The sequence below is a fragment of the Thamnophis sirtalis genome, unplaced genomic scaffold (assembly GCF_051295495.1).
Source record: "Thamnophis sirtalis isolate CommonGarterSnake01/CBP01778 unplaced genomic scaffold, rThaSir2_p1.2 scaffold_3, whole genome shotgun sequence".
Classification (NCBI taxonomy): Eukaryota; Metazoa; Chordata; class Lepidosauria; order Squamata; family Natricidae; genus Thamnophis; species Thamnophis sirtalis.
Window position 1 is genome coordinate 10,727,196 of NW_028261383.1, and position 22,220 is coordinate 10,749,415.

Here is a 22,220-nt window from a genome sequence, read left to right on the forward strand (position 1 = left end):
TATTATACGTTTTGCAACTGTTAGCAAACTTTGAGCACCAGACTGATTATATGATACTAGACTATGTTATTTGGATTATCCCTTAACTGAAAGACATTGATGACTGACTGTCTTATCCGTGTATGACTTGGACTGTTTGATGGACTCTGATACTTCTATTTCCATGAAAGTAAAAGCCTATTTAAACTGCAGTGTCTCTGTATGCTGGTTTGTGTGTTGTCCAACACAACTCTCACAACCCTTCACTGGACGTACTCGCTCTCCCAATGGGAGAGCATACATAACACTGGTGATGGGCCCAGAGTGTACCAGACGTAGCTAAAGAAGAGTTGGTGGACATATGTTAGCTCATTTAACCATTATGAAAGGGTTTTTTTCAGGAGCTACATGAAAAAGACCTAATTTTCTCTGAGCTACATCAAGTTTATATCATACTCTCTTCACTGGATGCGAGTTATGATGTTTTTGTGTCTTCTCTTGAAGTCCTAACCAGAAATGAACTAACATTGACTGACATTACTGCACGACTGTTGGAAGAGTCAAGAAGAAGGATGGAGAGGGAACAACAGAGAGAAACCACCACATGAGGAGTCACCTTCTACTGCCTATATTGTTTGAAAATGTTATTCTTGTGGGGCTAAGGGACATATAGCTAGATTCTCTAAAAAGGCAAAACAATGTTCTCTCTATTTGGGGAAGGACGAATTAAATTCAGAGAATCATTACAGGCCAGGAAGCCATCTGTTAAGTGGTATCATCTCCATCCGGTGCTCCGGGCTGGCTCTGGTACGCCCATACTGGGGCATACCGCCTGCAACCCACCATTGAATCAAGATCAAGTGAGGTACTAATACCACTCTATAAAGCCTTAGTAAGACCACACCTAGAATACCGCATCCAGTTTTGGTCATCTCACTATAGAAAAGATGTTGAGATTCTAGAAAAAGTGCAGAGAAGAGCAACAAAGATGATTAGGGGACTGGAGACTAAAACATATGAAGACCGGTTATAGGAGCTGGGCCTGGCTAGTCTAGTGAAGAGAAGGACTAGGGGAGACATGATAGCAGTCTTCCAATATTTGAGGGGCTGCCACAGAGAGGAGGGGATCAAGCTATTTTCCAAGGCATCCAAAGGCCATACAAGGAATAGTGGATGGAAACTGATCAAGGAGAGATTCAACCTAGAAATAAGGATAAATTTTCCAACAGTGAGAACAATCAACCAATGGAGCAGCTTGCCTTTGGAGTTGCGGGAGCTTCATCACTGGAGGCTTTTAAGAAGATATTGGACTGACATTTGTCAGAGATGGTGTAGTTTCCTGCTTGGGTGGGTGGCTGGACTAGATGACCTACAGTACAATGTCCCTTCCAACACTGTTAATCTGTTAATGTATTCTGTTAAAAGTGCCAGGTCAGGAACCTGTTAAACTTGTTAGCACCCAAGACATTTCTTTCAATGTGTATTCTCCATTGTATGCTTGCTTACTCTCTTATAATCCCTTCCTCTCCAATGAATGTAAATATAAACATTGAATTCCCCTTGCTAGTTATCCCAGAACTGAGGTGAGGATTCCAAATGGTGGGGGAATGGAGAAAAGACTATAAGATTTGAGCCTTTCCCACTGATTCCTTGTGAGTCACATTCCAAAACACGAACCTTCCCTGCCATTAGAGCTCATCCAGTTGATTGGGATTGTATCTTGATATTATAAGTGAAGGTAAAGGTTTCTCCTCTCCAGTCATATCTGACACTAGGGGGTGGTGTTCGTCTTGGTTTCTTAGCTGAGGAGCTAACATTGTCTGACAACCCTTTCTATGATCATGTGGCTAGCATGACTATACACTGAGGCACATGGAATGCAGTTATGGAAAATTGGTTAGTCATCCTTTTTAAAGCTTTATTAAGCTTTAAAGGATTATTAAATTTATGACATCTCTCTTGGTCCTCCAATATATCTAAATTAAGTGCTGACACATAGATTAACAGAAATAAATGTGTAATGTAATTTGTATATATTTATATAGACTGGTGGTTTGTCTGTCCATTTTAGGCTTGCATTTGCCTGGGTATAGATCAAGAAACCCATTTTTGCTTCACTGAAAGCACAGTGGTCTCTGTAACTAAACTAATGGTAACTAATTGCTTTGAGGAAAATGGTTGTCCAATCTCTTCTTTTTTATGTTTTATTTTTATTTTTTTTAATTGAAAATTTTTGAAAAAAAGGCTTTTACAAATATTTACCTCCCTTCCCCCACCCTCCCCACCCGAACCCAACCCCTCCAACCTCCCCCCACCCCCGACTTCCCAGAACAAATACAGGGTATAAATCTTTAACAAAGGTGTTCTAAAATAAACTTTAAAAAAAGTTAGTATCATCTTTCATTTGAGCTTTAACTCCTCTTTTGTTAGGCTAACTCTAAACAGATTATATCATTCCTTGCTTCTCCAGTCATAAACTATCTGGAATTTCTTAGTCCCGTATTTATTTTGAATATAGTCAATCCATCTTCTCCACTCCAGTTTATATTTCTCATTTGAATGGTCTTTGAGATATGCTGATATTTTAGCCATCTCTGCTAAGTTTGTAACTTTTAATGTCCATTCTTGAATGGTAGGCAAATCTTCCTTCTTCCAGTATTGCGCCACCAACAGTCTTGCTGCCGTTATTAAATGCAAAAGCAAGTTAATCTCTATAACAGTACAATCAGTAGTTCTTAAAAACTTCCAGTGTTGGAACATTTACAACTTCTGGAACAACTTGCCTCTGGAAGTTGTGAATGTTCCAACACTGACAGTTTTTAAGAAGAGATTGGACAGTCATTTGTCTGAAGTGGTGTAGGGTTTCCTGCCTGAACAGGGAGTTGGACTAGGAAACTTCCAAGGCCCCTTCCAACTCTATTATTATTCTATTCTATTCTCTTCTACTCTGTTCTGTTCTATTCTCTCTCTACTGTTCTGTTGTTCTATTCTTTCTCTACTGTTATTCTATTCTGTTTTATTCTATTCTATTCCATTCTATTCTGTTCTATTCTGTTCTATTCTATTCTTTCTCTACTGTTCTGTTGTTCTGTTCTATTCTATTCTATTCTATTCTATTCTATTCTATTCTATTCTATTCTATTCTATTCTATTCTATTCTATTCTATCCCATCCCATCCCATCTCATCCCATCCCAGATAAGGGATTCCATTAGCATGGAGATCCCAGCAGGCTTCCTATCAGAATTGATTTCAATTTTCACCCCCCCCCCCCAAAGATGGCTTAAGAGTACTTCCATCAATGGTGGAGAAAGGCTCTCAAGGGTGATCCAGAAGAACCAAAGATTCACATCTCTGTGTTGTTCAACTTTGTGAAACCACACAAAATCCAGGCCATTGAAAAGATGTTACTCTGTCTTATAATTATCAGAATTATTGTGATGTTTTATCTTTAAGTCAAATCTCTATGGATCCCCCTCCCTTTCAAACTGTTCTAATGACTTAAAAAACAACATGAGGCAATGGTTTGCATTAGAAAGTCTGGTCTCACAATTGTTCCCTATTATTTCTCTTAGGCCTCAAAGGTCCTAGGAGGAATGCTAGGCATGGCATGTAAAGGACACAAATCTTAAGCTCATCCTCTATAATGGTGAAGCTTGGGCTGAACTCTGTCCTGAATTAGACAACCCACCAACACTTTAGCATGGTGAGACAGCCAAGGTTTCTTCTCCCAATTCCTTAACCTGTTGCAAGACAGGAGATGGATTCAGGTGCTCAAGGAATGCTCCTTTTGTTTCTATTTCTGCTGCAGCTGCAGCCCCACAATGCCAATGGGATCCTTCACACCAAGTGCCCCCTAACTTTGGAGCAGGAGGAATTCAATGAAGGGAATCACTACAAGCCAGGGGATCATTTTATTGCTGGACTTCTCTCTATATCACCTGCCCGGTTTCTACTCAACGATTTCCAAAGGCCTCCGTCTGCTAACATTTCATGGTAAGTTGTGCTGTGTGAATGAAACCAGGAGGAAGAAAATAACCGATATTTATTCTCTGGCTAGTTTGCAAGCCTCGATAATGTATGTGAATATTCATGCCAACACAAAGATTAGCCAGTTTTTATTTCTAGGGGAATTCTGTGAAATATAAGTATTCCTCTGTTTAGTCCAGGTGTCCCCAATAGATAGGAGCGCTTCTTAACATTCTCTACTTATTATGGTTTGCTTCCTTGGCTGGGAAATATTTCCTGCTCAGAAATATTAGCTGCATGAAATATTAGTACCATTTTATAAAACTTTAGTAAGATCACACCTGGAATATTGCCTCCAGTTTTGGTCACCACATTACAAAAAGAATGTTGAGATTTTGGGAAAATGTGCAGAGAAGAGCAATTAAGATGATTTTTTTTTATTAAAAGGTTTTTTATTTTTATTTTTCAAAACAGACACAACACAAAAAAATCCTCTTTCTTTACATACTGTAGAAAGTGTATCAGTTGGTTACAAAAAGCTTTTGTGCATTTCTTTCACAGTCACCCATGATTCATATTAATTCTAGTATTTTAAATCAAATGTATTTGATCAAATGTACATAGGGTATTACCATCATCCTACCCTCATTCTTGTTTGACTATAATTGTTTAAATGTCCTTCATCCTAAAACATACCAAAACTCAGGACATAACCACATACTGGCATCTCATTTGCTATTTCTAGTATCCCAATAACACTATTTCTTATGGCCTATTCTAGCTAAACATCAATAACATTTAGTAACAAAGGTTTCTAATCTTCCTTTCCAAATCACTGTGTACAATTTACATCCAATTTCCCCATGTTGCACCCATACCTATATATACATTGTTATCATTATCTCTCCTTTTTTTGATTATATCCATTATCATTATTTAGTTCTTTTTTATTAATCTTTATATGTAACCAAAACATTTCTCATCTTCCTTTCATAGGTACCATTCAATATTCATATCCAATTACTACTTGTTATACCAATACATATATATACATTATTATCATTTTCAATTGTTTATTTAACCATATCTATTGTCACTAAATTTGACTGTCCAACTAATTTTAGGTTAAACACTTTCATCTATCAGCCTGTATCTTTCCAGTAGCGAAACAGTCTCATGTCTTCTGCCATTTGTGGCGTCAGTCCTCTAATCGTCTCCTTAATCAAGTTTGTATGGATTCGTCTTTGCAACTCCTTGTTTATTGATTCTCTCATGTAATTTCCATGCCCTTCTTCTTTTTCCTTAATCAGCTTGTCTTTAATTGTCAGTGTTGTTATCGATGGTGTTACTAATAAAATTTCTCTTTTTAAATCCATAAGTTCTTTTATTTTTTCTTCTTCTGTGTCTAGCCATCTAGGGTAGGGTTCCCATCCATCTGGTTCCCCTTTCCATATTCCACTTTTTCCATTTCTAGACAGAAACCATTCACCATAGATGTCAGCAGATTTGATTTCTTCGTAGTCATTTTTCTCTTTATTGCTTGGGACTCTATCCTCTATTTTTCCCATTTGATAAGCATTTCCACCCTTTTCATCATATTTTTCTGTTAGGTGTCCTAATTTTTCAAACATTTTCTCAAATGTATTTGATAATTTCTGTATTGCAAATATTATATCTTGCAAGCTGACAGATTCTCTCTGTTGTTGGAAATAAGCCATTGTTTCCAGCTGTAGAAACACTGCTGCTCTGATTTGGAAGATTTTTACAAGGTTATACCTAGGTTCACCATGAGATCTCTGGTTAAGGATATACTTCAAAGGAACATTTGTATAAACAAATGGTGCTTTACTTCTTATCACTTTCTATAAACAAACTGTGAAACTTTAAAGTTTCAGACCAGAATAATCAGTAGTGAAAGTAAAAGTATTTTGTTTTCAATACTCAAGTTTCCAGTCTTCGAGTAGCAGTTATCTCTCCCTTTGTTGTTACAATTGTTGCAATTCACTTTCTTCTTTTTGTATCTTTTAATATTCCAAGTTTTTTAAAAAGTCAAATTCTTACATAGAAAAGAAAAAGTAAAAGACACATGTAGTGATGAATAAGGAGAAGTTTAGTCCGTAGGTTGTGAAAGTAATAGTAAAATTATTAGAAGAAAACTTGATCCATTCATTTCAAATTGTTTGCATAAATTCAATCCATGAAAATAATGTTTAAAAATTAAGATAATACACTGACCAAAACCATCCAAAGCTTAATTCCTCCGCTTATTTCTTTTATTCTTAGATTTAAATTAGCTTTAAGTTTTTTTATAGGCAGGCTCTTTTAAAACGGGTAAAAATTCTTCACCAGCTGTAAACACTTTCTCTTCCATTTCCTTCCATTTTGGAGCTGTCCCTACTTCATCAGCCTGGGGGCTGAGCTTTTAACGCCAGCTGAGAGACCTTCTCCTTTGCAATGTCCCTATGATCAGCAGAACGTAGTCTTCCTGTTCACCATCTGTACAGGACGGTTTAGGTCTGATTGGACCACCCAGTGAAAAAAGTATTGGCCGCGATCTCGGAGCATCGAGATTGGGCAACCATTTAGTAGCGACATAGGTTCCTCCCAGCAATTAAGATGATTAAAGGCTTGGAGACTAAACATGTATGAAGAATGTTGCAGGAACTGGGTACTGTTTCTTGAACCAGGTTTTGCCTAATATAAACTTGTACTTTTGGTTTTTCCTGCCTAGGCATAATACTTTGGTTTTCTCCACATTACCTTCCATTGTATTGGATAGGGTCCATGTTCAAGTCTGTCAAGATATTTTTGGATCTTGAGCTTGTCTTCTGGGGTGTTGGATATTCCTGCCAGCTTAGTGTCATTTGCAAATTTGATGAGTTCCCCTTCTATTCCTTCATCCAAATTATTTATGAAGATAGAGTACTGGCCCTAAAACAGAGCCTCGTGGTACCCCACTGCTTCCTTCCTTCCATGTAGATCTAATACCATTAAGGACTACTCATTAAATATGGTTTATCACCCAGTTACAAATCCATCTTGTAGTGATGTTGCCTATTCCACATTTTTCTAGTTTACCAAGAAGTAATTATGGTCTACTTTGTCAAATGCTTTGCTGAAGTCTAAGTATATTATGTCCACAGCATGTTTTGCCATTGTCTCCTTCTTAGGACTGAGAGAGAAGGACTGGCCCAGAATCACCCAGTTGGCTAATCCCATAAAATGGTACTAGAACACATGGTTTCCTGGTTTCCAGTCTGGTGCCTTAACCACTACTGCAAACTGACTGTCTAAAAGTTTTATCTTTTGAAATTTCTTGAAATAGTGGTAGTCTACATTCTCTGCATTTAGTCCTTTTGGGAAAAGGTATCTAGGCCAAGGGAAGCCCTCTCCTCCCAATGTATATTTTTGATGCACAACTTTTACAAAATATTTATAGCAGGTTTTATCCCAGTTTTTTTTATTGCTTTTAGCACATTGTAATTTACCATGGGACAGAGTGGATCAGAAGTATGGGCAAGGTTACTTGCTAGCTTCCTTGATTAAAACTATTTATATTGCCACATCTACCATCCTATCAACAATCCACAACATTAATATCCAAAATAACAGAAATCACCCTATTTAACAAAAAGAACCAACAGAGCTTACTTAATCTCCTAGCCCAAACACCTGGGTGAACAACCATGTCTTTAAAGTCTTATGAATGGCTACCAGGGTCAGGATTTATTAGAACAGAGCATGTCTCAAAAATGGTTTAGACAATTCACCCCATCTTACAATACTGGGGCATCCCTCTGTTGTTTGTTAAAGCAACAACCCATTCCTCCCCCAAGACTTCTGAGGAAGTGTGAAAAGTGCCCCAGTTGTTTTAAAAAGCACCATGGAATTTTCATCACAATTTTATTTTTATTTTATTCAGTTTGTCAAACATGTACAAAATAACAGGTATAAGTATAAACATGGACATGAACAAGGGAAATGAGTACAAAGAAATGGGGACAGTAGGACAGGGATGGAAGGCACACTGGTGCTCTTACGCACATCCCCTTTACGGACCTCTTAGGAATCAGATGAGGTCCACGGTAGACAGTTTAAGATTAAAGTTACGGGGGTTTGAGGATATAACAATGAAGTCAGGTAGAGCATTCCAGGCATTGACCACTCAGTTGCTGGAGTAATATTTTCTGCAATCTAATTTGGAGTGGTTTACCTAGAATTTGTATCTATTGTTTGCCTGTGTATTATTGAGGTTGAAGCTGAAGTAGTCATTGACAGTAGGATGTTGTAGTGGATAATTTTGTGTACTTAGTTTAGACCATAGGCTAAGCCCAAAATTTCGAGCCTGATGGCATAAGGGATTCTATTGTGAGCAGAGGAGTGGAGTACTCTTCTCTTGAAATACTTCTGGATCCGCTCAATTGTATTAATGTCAATATACAGTGTGGATTCCAGACAGATGAGCTGCATTCAAGAATTGGTCTGGCAAAGATTTTGTAAGTCCTAGTTAGCAGTACCATGTTACCGGAGAAGAAGCTTCACAAAATTAGGTTAATAACTCTTAATGCCTTTTAGGTAATGCTGTTACAGTAATTTTTGGGACTTAGATCGTTTGAGATGAGTACTCCTAGGTGGTTGACACAGTGAGGGTCATGTATGAAGTCATATCAATACAATGGCATTGCATTTTTTCTTTAGGCACTCTGGATAAAAGTTTGGCTGCTTTAATTACTAGCTGGATGGTGCAGTGCTCATGTCTGCTCCAAATCAATTCTTCCAACTTGTTTCTGAAGCATGCACAGCCTTATATATCTAACAAGCCATTTCCATGAATGGTAATGTGGTGCATGTATATTTGCAGGAAAGGATCTCCATATTACTGGAAAATTCTGTCCTTCCTTTTTGCCATCCAGGAGATCAACCAGGATCCCAAACTCTTCCCCAACATCACCTTGAGCTACAACCTCCACAACAACTTTTTTAACACCAGGATGACTTCAGACGCCTTGATGGACCTGCTTTCTGTTGGAGATGCCAGCATTCCGAACTATAGCTGTGGAAGACAGAAAGACCTCTGGGTTCTCCTGGAAGCAGCTGACTCAGACATCTCCGTACAAATTTCAACAATGGCAGCCATCTATAAAATCCCACAGGTAAGGAGTGAAAGTGTACACCTCTGTGGTTAGGTACTTTGCAGAATTATTTTAGATTGGGTTTCCCTTCAGAGCATAGAACAACTCAAAGAAGCAGTACAAGCTTGGAAGATGTGGAGATATGTAGCCCATAGAAATGGCAAGATTTGGACATGACTGGATAAAACCATCATCATCATCATCATCATCATCATCATCATCATCATCGTCATCATCACTCATATGTCACCCAACTTTCAATACTCACAATCAAACAGATTACAGTTAAATCAATAAAGCATAAACAATAGATGGCTCGCCTCTGTTAATATATTTTATTAATAATATTTTGATTTGATTTTGATTTTATTAACATTTATAGGCCACCCTTTTCCCTGAGGGGACTCAGGGCGGCTTACATAAAATAGGGAGGGGGGGTACAAAACAATAAACATAAAACAATACATGAGAGTAAAATAGTACACAACATTCATTCATCATCCGGGTGGGGACAGATTGTGGTCTTTATCCCCAGGCCTGACGGGATAGCCAGGTCTTAAGGGCTGTGCGGAAGGTCTGGACGGTGGTGAGGGTACGAATCTCCATGGGGAGATCATTCCAAAGGGTCGGAGCTACTACTGAAAAGGCTCTCCTCCGTGTGGTTGCCAGTTGACACTGACTGGCAGATGGAACTCGCAGGAGGCCTAATCTATGCGATCTTATTGGTCGCAAGGAGGTAATTGGCAGGAGGCGGTCTATTTAATAGCCCTTTGTGCAAGACTTTATAACAAGATTGTTAAAATAGAATCTGCCAGTCTGGTTTGGATATCTTGGTCAGGTCTATTGAACCTAATGTGTCTAAAAGGATATGAATGAACCCTAAGTCATACATTGATCCATCCATATACAGTACATATCTGCTATTTCTCTGAAGAAATGTTCTCCTTGAAGATCTTTTAAGGGATGATGATGATGATGATGATGATGATGATGATGATGATGGATGATAATGATAATAGTGGCTGATGATGATGACTGTCTGAACAGAATCCAAGCAGTGGGTCTTCTTGCAAGAAAGGAGAATCCCATCCATGATTAGGACCAATTAAAAAAAAGATGTTGAGAATCTAGAAAGAGTGCAGAGAAGAGCAACAGAGATGATTAGGGGCCTGGAAGCTATAACATATGAAGAACATTTACAGGAACTGAACATGGCTAGTCTAGTGAAGAGAAGGACCAGACATGATAGTCTTCCAATATTTGAGAGGTTGTCACAGAGAGGAGGGGGACAACCTATTCTCAAAAGTAGCTGAAGGCCAGACAAGGAACAATGGGAATAAATTAACCAAGGAGAGATTTAGCCTAGAAATAAGGATACATTTTCTGACAGTGAGAACGATCAACCAATGGAACAGAAGTTGCCTTTGGAAGTTGTGGGATCTTTATAACTGGAGGCTTTCAACAAAAGACTGGACTGCCATTTGTCAGAAATGTTATAGGATCTCCTGTTTGAGCAGGGGGATTGGAGTAGATGACCTAGAACTCTGTTATTTTATTCTAACAAAATCTATTAGGTGCATAACTAATATTTTCACTAAGGTCACCAAACTTTGAACATCTTCATTTCCTTTTCAGATCAGTTTTACTTTTGTTTCCCAAGTTCTGAGTGATAAAATCCAGTTCCCTTTTTTCTATCGGATGATCCCTGCAGAAGGAACACAATATCCAGGGATTGTCAAATTGCTTTTGCACTTTGAGTGGAACTTCATTGGTCTCTTTGCTTTAAACACTGACAATGGAGAACAGTTCCTAAGGACGTTGACTCCTCTACTCTTAAAGAACGGGATTTGTGTCATTATATCAAAAAGCATCTTGGTGACTAACCACAACCTGAAAGTCTTTTCTGCTTTCTTTTACACATGGAGGCAGGTCAATGTCTTTGTTTACTGTGCAGAAGGTAATTCCTTCCTAGAAGGAATAGCTATTATACAAGATATAATTAAGAGCTTGACAAAACCCATTGTGGGAAAAATCTGGATCACCACATCTTTGTGGGATTTCACGATGCAACTGCACCAACATAAACTGTCTTTTCAAAACATCCATAGCCTTTTCTCCTTCTTCATCCATATCCCAAAAAAGAGAAAAATCAACAATTTTAAAGCTTTCTATGATTACATGCAGGAGCTTAAACTCAATGCTTTTCATTGTTTTTCTACAAGGCATGTCTTGGCTGTGAAAAGCTGGAGGAGATGCCAAGAGAAACAGGAAATAAAGATTCTGCCCCCCGATAAGGTGGAAATAATTTTCTCCCTAGACAAATACTTCATTTACAATACTGTCTGGGCTGTGGCATGGGCCTTAAATGCTGCTTTGTCCTCCAGATCTAAGAAGGGAAGAAAGATGAGTGGAGAAAGGTTGAAAGCTCCAAGTCTACAACCTTGGCAGGTATCTTGATGGCTATCATAGAGGTTGTTCTTGTGCATGATAATCAAATATAAAAATATGCATGTTTGGTAATTGGGTGCTACTTTTCTTTTACCCTCTTGCCCTTTTTTATAGTGTTGTGGAAAAACAGGAGAGCACATCTTTCTCCTTCATTCCTGGTCATTTTTACAGAAGCATGACGGAGAGCATTTTAACAAACTGCATCACTGTTTGGTTTGGTGGGAGCAGTGCCTCAGATAGAAAGTCCATATGGAGAGTGGTGAGGACAGCCAAGAAGATTATGGGAAGCTTGCTTCCTGTTATTCAGGATACTGCTTATAAGTGCTATGTGCTTAGAGCTCAAAGCATGGACCTCACCCAAGGACATATTAATGACTTCAAAATACAAATTTCGTAACTTCATCAAATAGGTGCTGTATTTCTTAATGAGACTTATGTGGGATGAGATCTTTGAAAGACTCTAGATATTGAGTGATGGTGGATTCTCCTTCACTGTAAGTGTTTCAAAAGAGGCTGGATGACCATCTGCCAGGGGTATTGCAGTCTTGCAAGGGACAAAGTGTTGTATTAAACAATCTTCCTTCAAAAATTTCCATTTTAGGATCATACAGAGTAGATTCTTACATTGGATAGACCGTTGACTTAGATATGTTCCCAGTTTGCTTCCATTCTAGAATTCTTTACTTCTCTGGATACAGCTATTTGAATCTGGAAAGAAGATTCAACTGTAAGGAATTCAAGTATCAAACAGGCATTCATTCACTCATTCAACTTATAGAGTCATCAAACTCTGAGCAGCTTTAGGTAAAGGTTCCCCACACACATATGTTCTAGTTGTTCCCGACTCTAGGGGCAGTACTCATCTCAGTTTCAAAGCTGAAGAACCAGCACTGTCCGAAGACATCTCCGTGGTCCTGTGGCTGGCATGATTCATGGAACACTGTTACCTTCATACCCAAAATGGTTCTTATTTTTCTACTTGCATTTTTACATGCATTTGAACTGCTAGATTGGCAGAAACTGGGACAAGTAATGGGAGATCATTCTGTTATGCAGTGCTAGGGATTTGAACTGCTGAACTACCAATCTTATGATTGAGAAGCACAGCGTTTTAACCACTGAGCCACTGCATCCCTTTACAAACAAATTTAAATGAAATCACAAGAGAAAATTGATGCATATTGTTGGAGCAAATAATGTTAGGAATATAATTCTAATGGTTGGGTTGGCAATATATGAATCATGTAACAATGCTGTATCTGTTTCTTTAAATCATACTGTAAACTGTGATTGGTTGCTGTTTCCTCAATCGCCCATAAAAGGGAGCCAGAATGACTGTTAGTTCTCTGTTCGTTACATGCTGGGCTGATCTGATCTGAGTGTTTTTGGAAGTTTAAGGTTAAGGTTTGGTTAAGGTTTATTTAATTTGTATGCCACCCTATTCCCGAGAGACTCAGGGTGGCTAACAATCTGAAGGGGAAGGGGGTACAAAATAAAAATAAAAAGACACACAATTTAAAAATACAGCAACAGTCGTAACCTCGGATGGGGCTGGAAGATTCAACAGCCCCAGGCCTGCCGGAACAGCCAGGTCTTAGTTGCTTTGCGGAAAGCCGGAAGGGTGGTAAGGGTCCGGATCTCGACGGGGAGCTCATTCCAGAGGGCCGGAGCAGCCACAGAGGCTGGAAGTGCTGTGAGCTATTGTACGTTTTTGCAACTGCTAGCAAACTTTGTGTACCGGACTGATTATATGATACTGGACTATGTTATTTGGATTATCCCTTAACTGAAAGACATTGATGACTGACTGTCTTATCCGTGTATGACTTGGACTGTTTGATGGACTCTGATACCTCTATTTCCACAAAAGTAAAAGCCTATTTAAACTGCAGTGTCTCTGTATGCTGGTTTGTGTGTTCTCCAACACAACTCTTACAACACTTCGCTGAACATACTCACTCTCCCAAAGGGGAGCTTACCTAACAACTAGGCTTCTTGTTTGCTAAGAAACATGTTACATTTTTTTTTGTTTTCTCTTATGTTCTAGCTTCACCCTTTCCTCCAAAACTCTCAATTGCACAATCGTTCCTTGGATGGAGTACATTTGGATGAAAAAGGAAATCTGGTAGCTGATTTGGACATCATGAACTGGATGGTTTTTCCAAATAACTCTGTCACCAAAATGATATTTGGAAGTCTTGTAAAACAAAGATCCTCAGATTTCAAATTTTCAATTAATCAGGATGCTCTCAGGCACCTGAAATTACTCAACAAGGTACAGACACCACGATCTTTGATTTCACTGTTCCTCAAGTTCTTAATAATAGCAATGATGATTGTGGAGATCTCAGGAAGAGAACTTGCTTTCATTTTTGCAGTATTATACAGAGACCATCAGAAGCCACATTGCAAACATTCATCTTGAGCAACTTAATCAATCAGAACAGAGATGGAAGGGACCTTGGAGGTCTTCAAGTCTAGTCTAGGTGCTTTGGAAAATAAGTTGACACTCTCTTCTTTGTGGTTGTCCCTCAAATACTGGAATACTTCTATCATGCCCCCCCTCCAGTCCTCCTTTTCTCTAGATTAGCCAAACCCAAATCTCGCAATTGTTCTTCATATGTTTTAGTCTCCAGGTCTTTAATCATCTTAGTTGCTCTTCTTGGCACTTTTTCCAAAGTCTCAACATCTTTTTTGTAATGTAGTGACCAAAACTGGATATAATATTCCAGGTGTGGTCTTACTAAGGCTTTAAAAAGCCTTACTTACTAATTAACTAAGTATGTAAGGCTTACTTACTAAATACATAAGTAAGTAAGACTTACTTACTTACTAACCTTACTAAGCCTTACTTACTAAGCACTTATATGGACTTAAAGTTGTTCTAAGAAATTTTCCTTGCTATGCTTAGCCCTTGCCTCCTTCCAAATGTGTGGAAAGTTGTCATCCTGGATTTCACAAGATGGCTGAAAGAGGAAGACCCATGTGCTGTTACAATTGTATTGTTTGTGCAGAAGGGGCCATCTCTGCTCAGAAAGGTGAGTGATTATGAAGGAGTGGTAGTCCTTGAGTAACGAATTCACTACATTGTCCCATACAACAGCTCTCACTGCATTGTTTCCTCATCCTTTTTAAAGTTCTTTAAAAAAAAATATTTTTATTGTTTTATATAATACATTTCCTTTCTATGCTGAGCAGTGTGCTCTCTAGGCATCCAAGGTGTTAACATACAAACATCATCATTATAAAAGGTAAAGGTTCCCCTCGCACATATGTAGTAATAATCAAAAGCCAACATGGGTTTGTCAAAAACAGATCATGCCAGACTAATCTTATTGCATTCTTTGACAAAGTGACAAAATTAGTGGGCCAGAGGAATGCTGTCGATAAAATTTACTTGGACTCCAGTAAGGCATATGATAAAGTAGATCATAACCTACTACTAGATAAAGTAGAAAAATGTGGGTTAGACAGCATCACCACCAGATGTATTTGTAACTGGCTGACCAACTGCACCCAATGTGTAGTCCTCAATGGAACTGCATCTACATGGGGGGGGTATGCAGTGGAGTAACCCCAAGTCTCTGTTTTAGGCCCAGTACGCTTCAACATCTTCATCAATAATTTGGATGAGGGGATAAATGGGGAACTTATCAAATTTGCAGATGACACCAAGCTGGCAGAAATAGCCAACACTTCTGAAGATAGGCTTAAGATACAGAAGGATCTTGACAAACTTGAACAGTGGGTGCTATCTAACAAAATGAAATTCAAAAAAAGTAAATGTTCTACATTTAGGCAAGAAAAAAATGCGCAGGTACAGTATATGTGGCATCTTGCTCAATAGTAGTAACTGTGAGAGGGTTGGAATACTGCATTCAGTTTTGGTCACCACAATGTAAAAAAGATGCAGAGACTTTAGGAAGAGTGCAGAGAAGAGCAACAAAGATGATTAGGGGACAGGAGGCTAAAACATATGAAAACGGTTGCAGGAACTGGGTACGTCTAGTTTAATGAAAAGAAGGACTAGGGGAGACATGATAGCAGTGTTCTCAGGGATTGCCACAAAGAAGTGGGAGTCAAACTATTCTCCAAGGCACCTGAGGGTAGAACAAGAAGCAATGGGTAGAGACTAATCAAGGAGAGAAGCAACTTAGAACTGAGGAGAAATTTCCTGACAGAACAATTAATCAGTGGAACAACATGCCTCTAGAAGTTGTGAATGCTCCAACACTGGAAGTTTTAAAGAAGATGTCGGATAACCATTTGTCTGAAGTGGTGTAGGATTTCCTGCCTAAACTCTGTTATTCTATTCTATTCTAATTTGCACACTCCACATAAACATACACATATACTCCATCACAAATGGCCTTTGGATTTTCAGCTTCCACCTAAGGATAGAATGGAAAGTAATAGGCTGTTTTTAGAGTGCAGTACCACAGGCTATTTCTGCTGACTGCTGGCTGCCTGAAATTTGGCAGTTGAAATCTCACTGGCTACAGGTTGATTCAGCCCTCCATCCTTCTGAGGTGGTAAAATGAGGACCCAAATTGTTGGGGGCAATATGCTGACTCTATAAACCACTTAGAGAGGGCTGTAAAGCAAAGAGAAGTGGTATAGAAGTCTAAGTGCTATTGCTATTACTAATGTTATTTTTTTAGATGCAGAAAAATGCACCAGGTGTCCCGATGATCAGCACCCAAATGAAGAGAAAGACCACTGTGTTCCTAAAATTATAACTTATTTGTCTTATGAAGAGTATTTGGGGATTCTTCTGGTTTTCTTTGCTGGGTTCATGGTCTTAATCACAAGCTTTGTGCTGGGAATCTTCATTAAATTCTTAGAAACTCCAATAGTGAAGGCCAACAATCGTGACCTTTCCTTCATTCTCCTGGGCTCACTTCTGCTTTCCTTCTTATCTTCCTTCCTATTCATGGGCCGACCAGTGCAAGCAATGTGCTTCTCCCAACAAATGGTCTTCACCACCATATTCACAGCTGCCATTTCTTCAGTGCTAGCCAAAACAATCACAGTCGTATTGGCGTTTTTGGCTACACAGCCAGGAAACAAGATGAAGAAATGGCTGGGAAAGAGCTTGGCTAACTCTATTGTCCTATCTTGCTCAAGCATCCAAGTAGTTATTGGTAGCATTTGGTTGGGGACTTGTCCCCCTTTCATTGAGTCCGACATGCACTCTCAGCTTGAAGAGATTGTCTTGAAATGCAATGAAGGCTCTGTCACCATGTTTTATTTTGCTCTTGGTTACATGGGCTTCTTGGCTGTCAGTTGCTTCATGGTGGCTTTCCTGGCCAGGAATCTCCCTGGGGCCTTCAACGAAGCCAAGCTGATCACCTTCAGCATGCTAGTCTTCTGCAGTGTCTGGGTGTCTTTCATTCCTGCCTACCTGAGTACCAAAGGGAAGTACATGGTGGCTGTACAGGTCTTCTCCATTTTGGTTTCCAGTTCTGGTCTGCTGGTGTGTATCTTCATCCCTAAGTGCTACATTATTGTGCTAAGGCCAAAGCTGAATACGAAAGAACATCTTAAGATAAAATAGATTGGGAAAGTGATTGTTATGGAACTGCTTCTCAAAAGTTTTATTTAATAGATCCAAGTTTATGTTCCTAAATTTTCAGTGTTCCAATTCCTTCTTTGTTCCTAATGTATCTCCCTCATTCTTAAGATTAGGTTTTATCCTCCTAGACTGATGTTACATACATTAGTCATGGTATCTTCTGGACTTCAGTCAGTGATATTTGTTGTGTCTTTAATCTGTTATTAAATCCGAGAGGACTACATATGACTATGTGATTACATGCTTCTTACTCTGTCTTCAACATGGAAGGTGTTTGAAGGAAAAAACTAATGCTGAAATTGTTGGGCTTAATATTTTAAGGAAATGGATGATAGGAGATTGTGTCACCTTACTCTCAGCAATATGGTACTTTGTATATGCCTATGTTCATATCAGGTGAACATTTGTGTTTACTTGAAGAAAGGAATTTTGAAAAAAAAACAGAAACAAAGTGAGTATGTCTCTGTAAAAGCTGAATCTCTCCACAGAATACAAAATGCTTCAAAAGGTTGGGACAACTTGCCAACATTGGTTGGACAACTTTCTCTATAGGAATCTGCTTGATTGTTTTAACCCTAAGGAAGCCAAGCCAAAGTTTACTAATGGCTGTGAATAAGGAGAAGAGAGGAGAAACAGATTAACAGATTAATCGAGTTGGAAGGGACCTTGTAGGTCATCTAATCCAATCCCCCACCCCATCCAAGCAGGAGATTCTAATCCTGTGATGGCGAACCTATGGCATGTGTGCTGGAAGTGGCATGCAGAGTCATCTCTCTGGGCATGCAAGCCATTGCCCGTAGCTCTTCTGGATTCTGGCGCACTGGCCAGCTGGACTTCACATGTGTAAGAGTGCCAGAAACCAGAAGAGCAGTCGACTGGTGCGCATGCATATACCAGGAAGAAGATCTTCCAGTTTCCAGTGCATGCATGCACACTGGCCAGATGGTCTTTGCACGTGCATGCATGCCAGAAACTGGAAGACCAGGTAGCCAGTGCACATGCATGTGCCGGAAACCAGAAGATCATCTTCCCAGAGCACACATGCACACCGGGTGGCTGCTCTTCTAGTTTCTGGCATGTGTGCATACACACACTCTCCCATTTCAGCACTCAGTCCTGAAAAGTTTCACCAGAAAATTAACCAATCCACCCATTTTCAATCCATTGAAGTGAATTAGCGTTAGTATAGCATGAATTTACCTTTCATACTCATTCTAAATTTATCTTTAGTTCATCATCCAAAACTCCCTTATTGCTTCATCCATATCCTTATGTGTACAAAGATACACTGGCAGTCACAATTACATGCAAAGAACCTGAGAAAATACCATCCTGTCCTCCAAATTAATAGTCTTAACTTTTTGTCAAGCATCTTTATCCATTTCTTTATTTTTCTAAAACAGAATTCAGTAGCAAAATCGTTTAACCATTATCGGATTGGGCAAGATTCATTACTCATAACTTTTCTGACAATTGATAGTGAGATAGGTGGCATATACAGTACATTAAATAAATAAATATTACAGATACAGATTAACAGAGTTGGAAGGGACCTTGTAGGTCATCGAGTCCAACGCCACACCCAAGCAGGAGATCCTACACCCTTTCTAACAGATGTGATTTGATAAACTGCAAGAAAGAAATTAAAAAATAGATTAATAAAAAGGAACTTAAAATGACATATGGGTGAGAGAAGAAGAGCTGATCAAAGAAGAATGATGCCTTTGAATTGTGATGCTGGCATAAATTACAGGTAGTCCTTGTCTTACAACAGTTCATTTAGTGACTATTTAAAGTTACAACAGCACTGAAAAAAGGAATTTATGACCGTTTTTCACAGTTACAACCTTTCCAGCATCCCCATGATCATGTAATTCAGGTGCTTGGCAATTTGTTCATCTTTATGATGGTTGCAGTATCCTAGGTTCATGTAATCCACTTCTGCGACCTTCTGACAAGCAAAATCAGTGGAGAAGCCAGATTCACTTAACAACCATGTTACCAATTTAACAACTGCCATGATTCACTTAACAAATATGGCATGAAAAGTCGTAACTTGGGGCAAAACTCACTTAACAAATTTCTCACTTAGCAACATAAATGTTTGATTTCAATTGTGGTTGTAAGTTAAGAACTACTGTATTGCATATACCATGGACAGCCAGAGCAACCAACAGAGAAGTGCTGAATAATATAAAACCAGACACATCACTAGAAGCCAAAATTACATCTGATTTACTTTGTCCATGTCATTCATGCAAGTTCATTAGAGAAGTCAATGATGCTTGGAATGGTTAGTGCAGGGGTGTCAAACTTGATTTCATTGAGGGCCTCATCAGAGTTGCGTTTAACCTCAGGGTGCCGGAGTGGGTGTGGTGAGGGTGGGCATGGCCAGCTCATTGTCACTTGTGTCATTTCTGCTGCTACTAGATTTTCTTAGAGACATTTGGGGAATTCTTCTCTTTTACTCACCAGTGCCTGTACCCCATCTATGGTCTCTCCTTTTGCATGCATGACTGTTGATTTAGAGTTCAAAGTGTTGGTGTCTCTCCTCTTTGCCATTATCCACATCATAGTAATTTATTTGTCTCCCTTGATGCTATATCTCCAGAGATTTTTCTGCACACTTTTAGAAGATTTGACAACAAGACATCAAAAACATGTCTTCACCTCAACACCACAGTGATTTTTTGTTGACTGAGCTCACAGCATTGGAAAGACATGAATGTATAATTGGGTCAAGAAAAAGAGAATGATGGGAGGTCTTCTAGAACAGTCAGGAGCTGCACTTAGTCCCCTCTCCTTGAGATGTTAAGCCTTGACAAGGCTTTATTGCCTGGCCAAGGAGATACATTGGAACGTCTCTCTCAGAAGAAGGCTGGGCTTTCTTCTACCTTTATCTTGTGTTCTCTGTTCAAAGGTGACATAGTTCTGGAGGCTCAGACAAGAATACAAGTTGTGTTGTTGCTTCTGTTGCTTTTGTGGCCACAGGCAATTTGGGGGATGCCCCAAGCTAAATGCCTCCTGACTTTGAACAGGGATGAGCTGGGCCCACAGAATCATTACAGGCCAGGAGAGTTTTCAATTGGGGGCATCATCTCTGCAACGAAGAGTAGGTTTCGACTTTTAAGTTTCCAAGACAGTCCTTCAAGTCAGTTATCTGGGTAAGTCAGTCTTCCTGCACTGCATTCCAGGCTCCCTCCTATCTTCTCAGGGATTGTCCTGGTGTCCTCCTACTTTTGCTAACTTTCATTCACATCTCAATTTCCTTAACATCCTTTGAACAGAGAGCTAAGCTGTGGATAGAAAAAAGAAGATAGTGGCTCCCTTGCCCCAGAAAGAGATCAAGATGGACAGAAATTATTATTAAGTATTATCAAACATGCATACAAATATGATTAGCAGTGAAATGCTAGAATTAAAGAATGGGTGATTAGATAATGAAAGAATATACTTTAAGGTAAACATGTGTATTAACAGAAGAATTATGTGGATTGGAGGATTGGGACGTACATGAATAGACGTATTTTAAATGTTTAAATGATTGTGATTGGCATTAGAAGTGTATATTGAGATAATGAAAGAATGAAGGATGGAACTTTAATATAAATAGACGTGAAGAGCTTAAAAAGGACAATATGAATAACAAAACAGGTGAAAGATGGAAAATAGAAAGAAACAAGGTCTGAATATTACAGTGATGGGGAGGAAAGTTAAAATAGAGATAGAAATAAGAGGGGAATTATTTTGTGTGTGTGTGTGTGTGTGATTGTATGAAAGAACAAAAAGGAGGCTTAGAACTGAAGGGTGATAGTAAAAGATATTTCTAAACAACATGAAACAATGAAAATGAAATGTAATATGGTAACTATGAGTAATAATATTATGCTTATTTGTATCAAAATGTATGATACCCAGATATCACACCATTCACACATTGATATGTATAAATATAAAATAAAAAAACTTGGGGGAAAAAGATGGACAGAAAAACTCAGAAATGCTGTCGGTTTCCTCTATGTTAGAAACAAGATAACCTCCAGATTCTTTTTTCTGGGCTTAAATTCACAGAAAGTCTTTTTTTAAAAAAAATTTTTTATATTTTTGTTACATAGACAACATAATCACATAACAATAGAAAAAGAAAGGCAGAGGGAAAAGGAAAAAAAAGAAAAAAAAACCCACGCACAAAAAAAGAAAACAAAACCCATCATCCCATACAGTATGTCATTTGATTACAGGTGCTTTAACCTTTATCATTCTTATACATTCGTTGTTTCATTTAATAGTTTTTGGTTTCGTATCGTTTCTTACTCCCCTGCCTGTAGCAATCCATCCCTACTACATTTCCCCACATACACACACCCCATATCTCTCTGTTATATATTTAATAGATGCCACAGTAACCTAGGGTTAAAAAAAGAAAAAGAAAAAAAGAAAAAAAAGGGAAAAAACACAAAAAAGAAAAAAAAAACCATCATCACATGCAGCATGTCGTTTGGTTACAAGTGTTTTAACATCTGCATCTTCAAATAATATTTACCGTCTCAAATGTTTCGTCTAATATAACTAAAGGCCTCATTTTTCTTCTACAATATATATTCAGTTAACATTAGCATTATTTTTCCCCAGAGAGTATACTTATATTCCAGGGACGTGCAGTCACTAGAGGCAAGGGAGGCGGAGCCTCACCAGTCTCCTCAGGAAAAAGAAAGAAATTTAAATATTTTTTTTTAAATAATTAAAGCCAAGATAGTTGCTACCAGATTCCAGCTCACAGTGGCTTGGTGTCTGCTTAGTGTTAACCAAAGCAGGAGGCGAGAGAACTCGGGGCCTCTTTTCCATAAGGAATTTTTCACCTTCTAAAAGTTAATAAAGAGTTAAAAGGCAAAGAAGTTCAGATGGAAAAGAGGCACTAATTCGCCCGCCTCCTGATTTGGAAGCAGCCAATCGTGTCTTCTTGAGCACGCTTACGTTGGGCGGGGCGTGCTTCAGAGGAGAGAGGAGTGGGCGAGAAGGAGGAGGCTGCCTCTTTGCTGCAGACCTGGGCGCTTGGCGGCTCCCACCATCCCCGATGCTGCCGCCCACTGCCCCAGCCTGCTTCTCCAGGCTCCGCTG

General features: G+C 38.9%; 1 protein-coding gene across 1 annotated transcript in view; it reads left to right on the forward strand.

The window, feature by feature from the left end:
- LOC148047152 (vomeronasal type-2 receptor 26-like) overlaps positions 1-22,220 on the forward strand; it is a 40,032-nt gene that overhangs the window by 13,604 nt on the left and 4,208 nt on the right. The window contains exons 7-9 of the mRNA XM_087707968.1: positions 3,790-3,974; positions 8,809-9,100; positions 13,575-13,802. Of these exons, the coding sequence (XP_087564094.1) occupies positions 3,790-3,974; positions 8,809-9,100; positions 13,575-13,802 (705 nt within the window). The remainder of the gene's footprint in view (positions 1-3,789; positions 3,975-8,808; positions 9,101-13,574; positions 13,803-22,220) is intronic.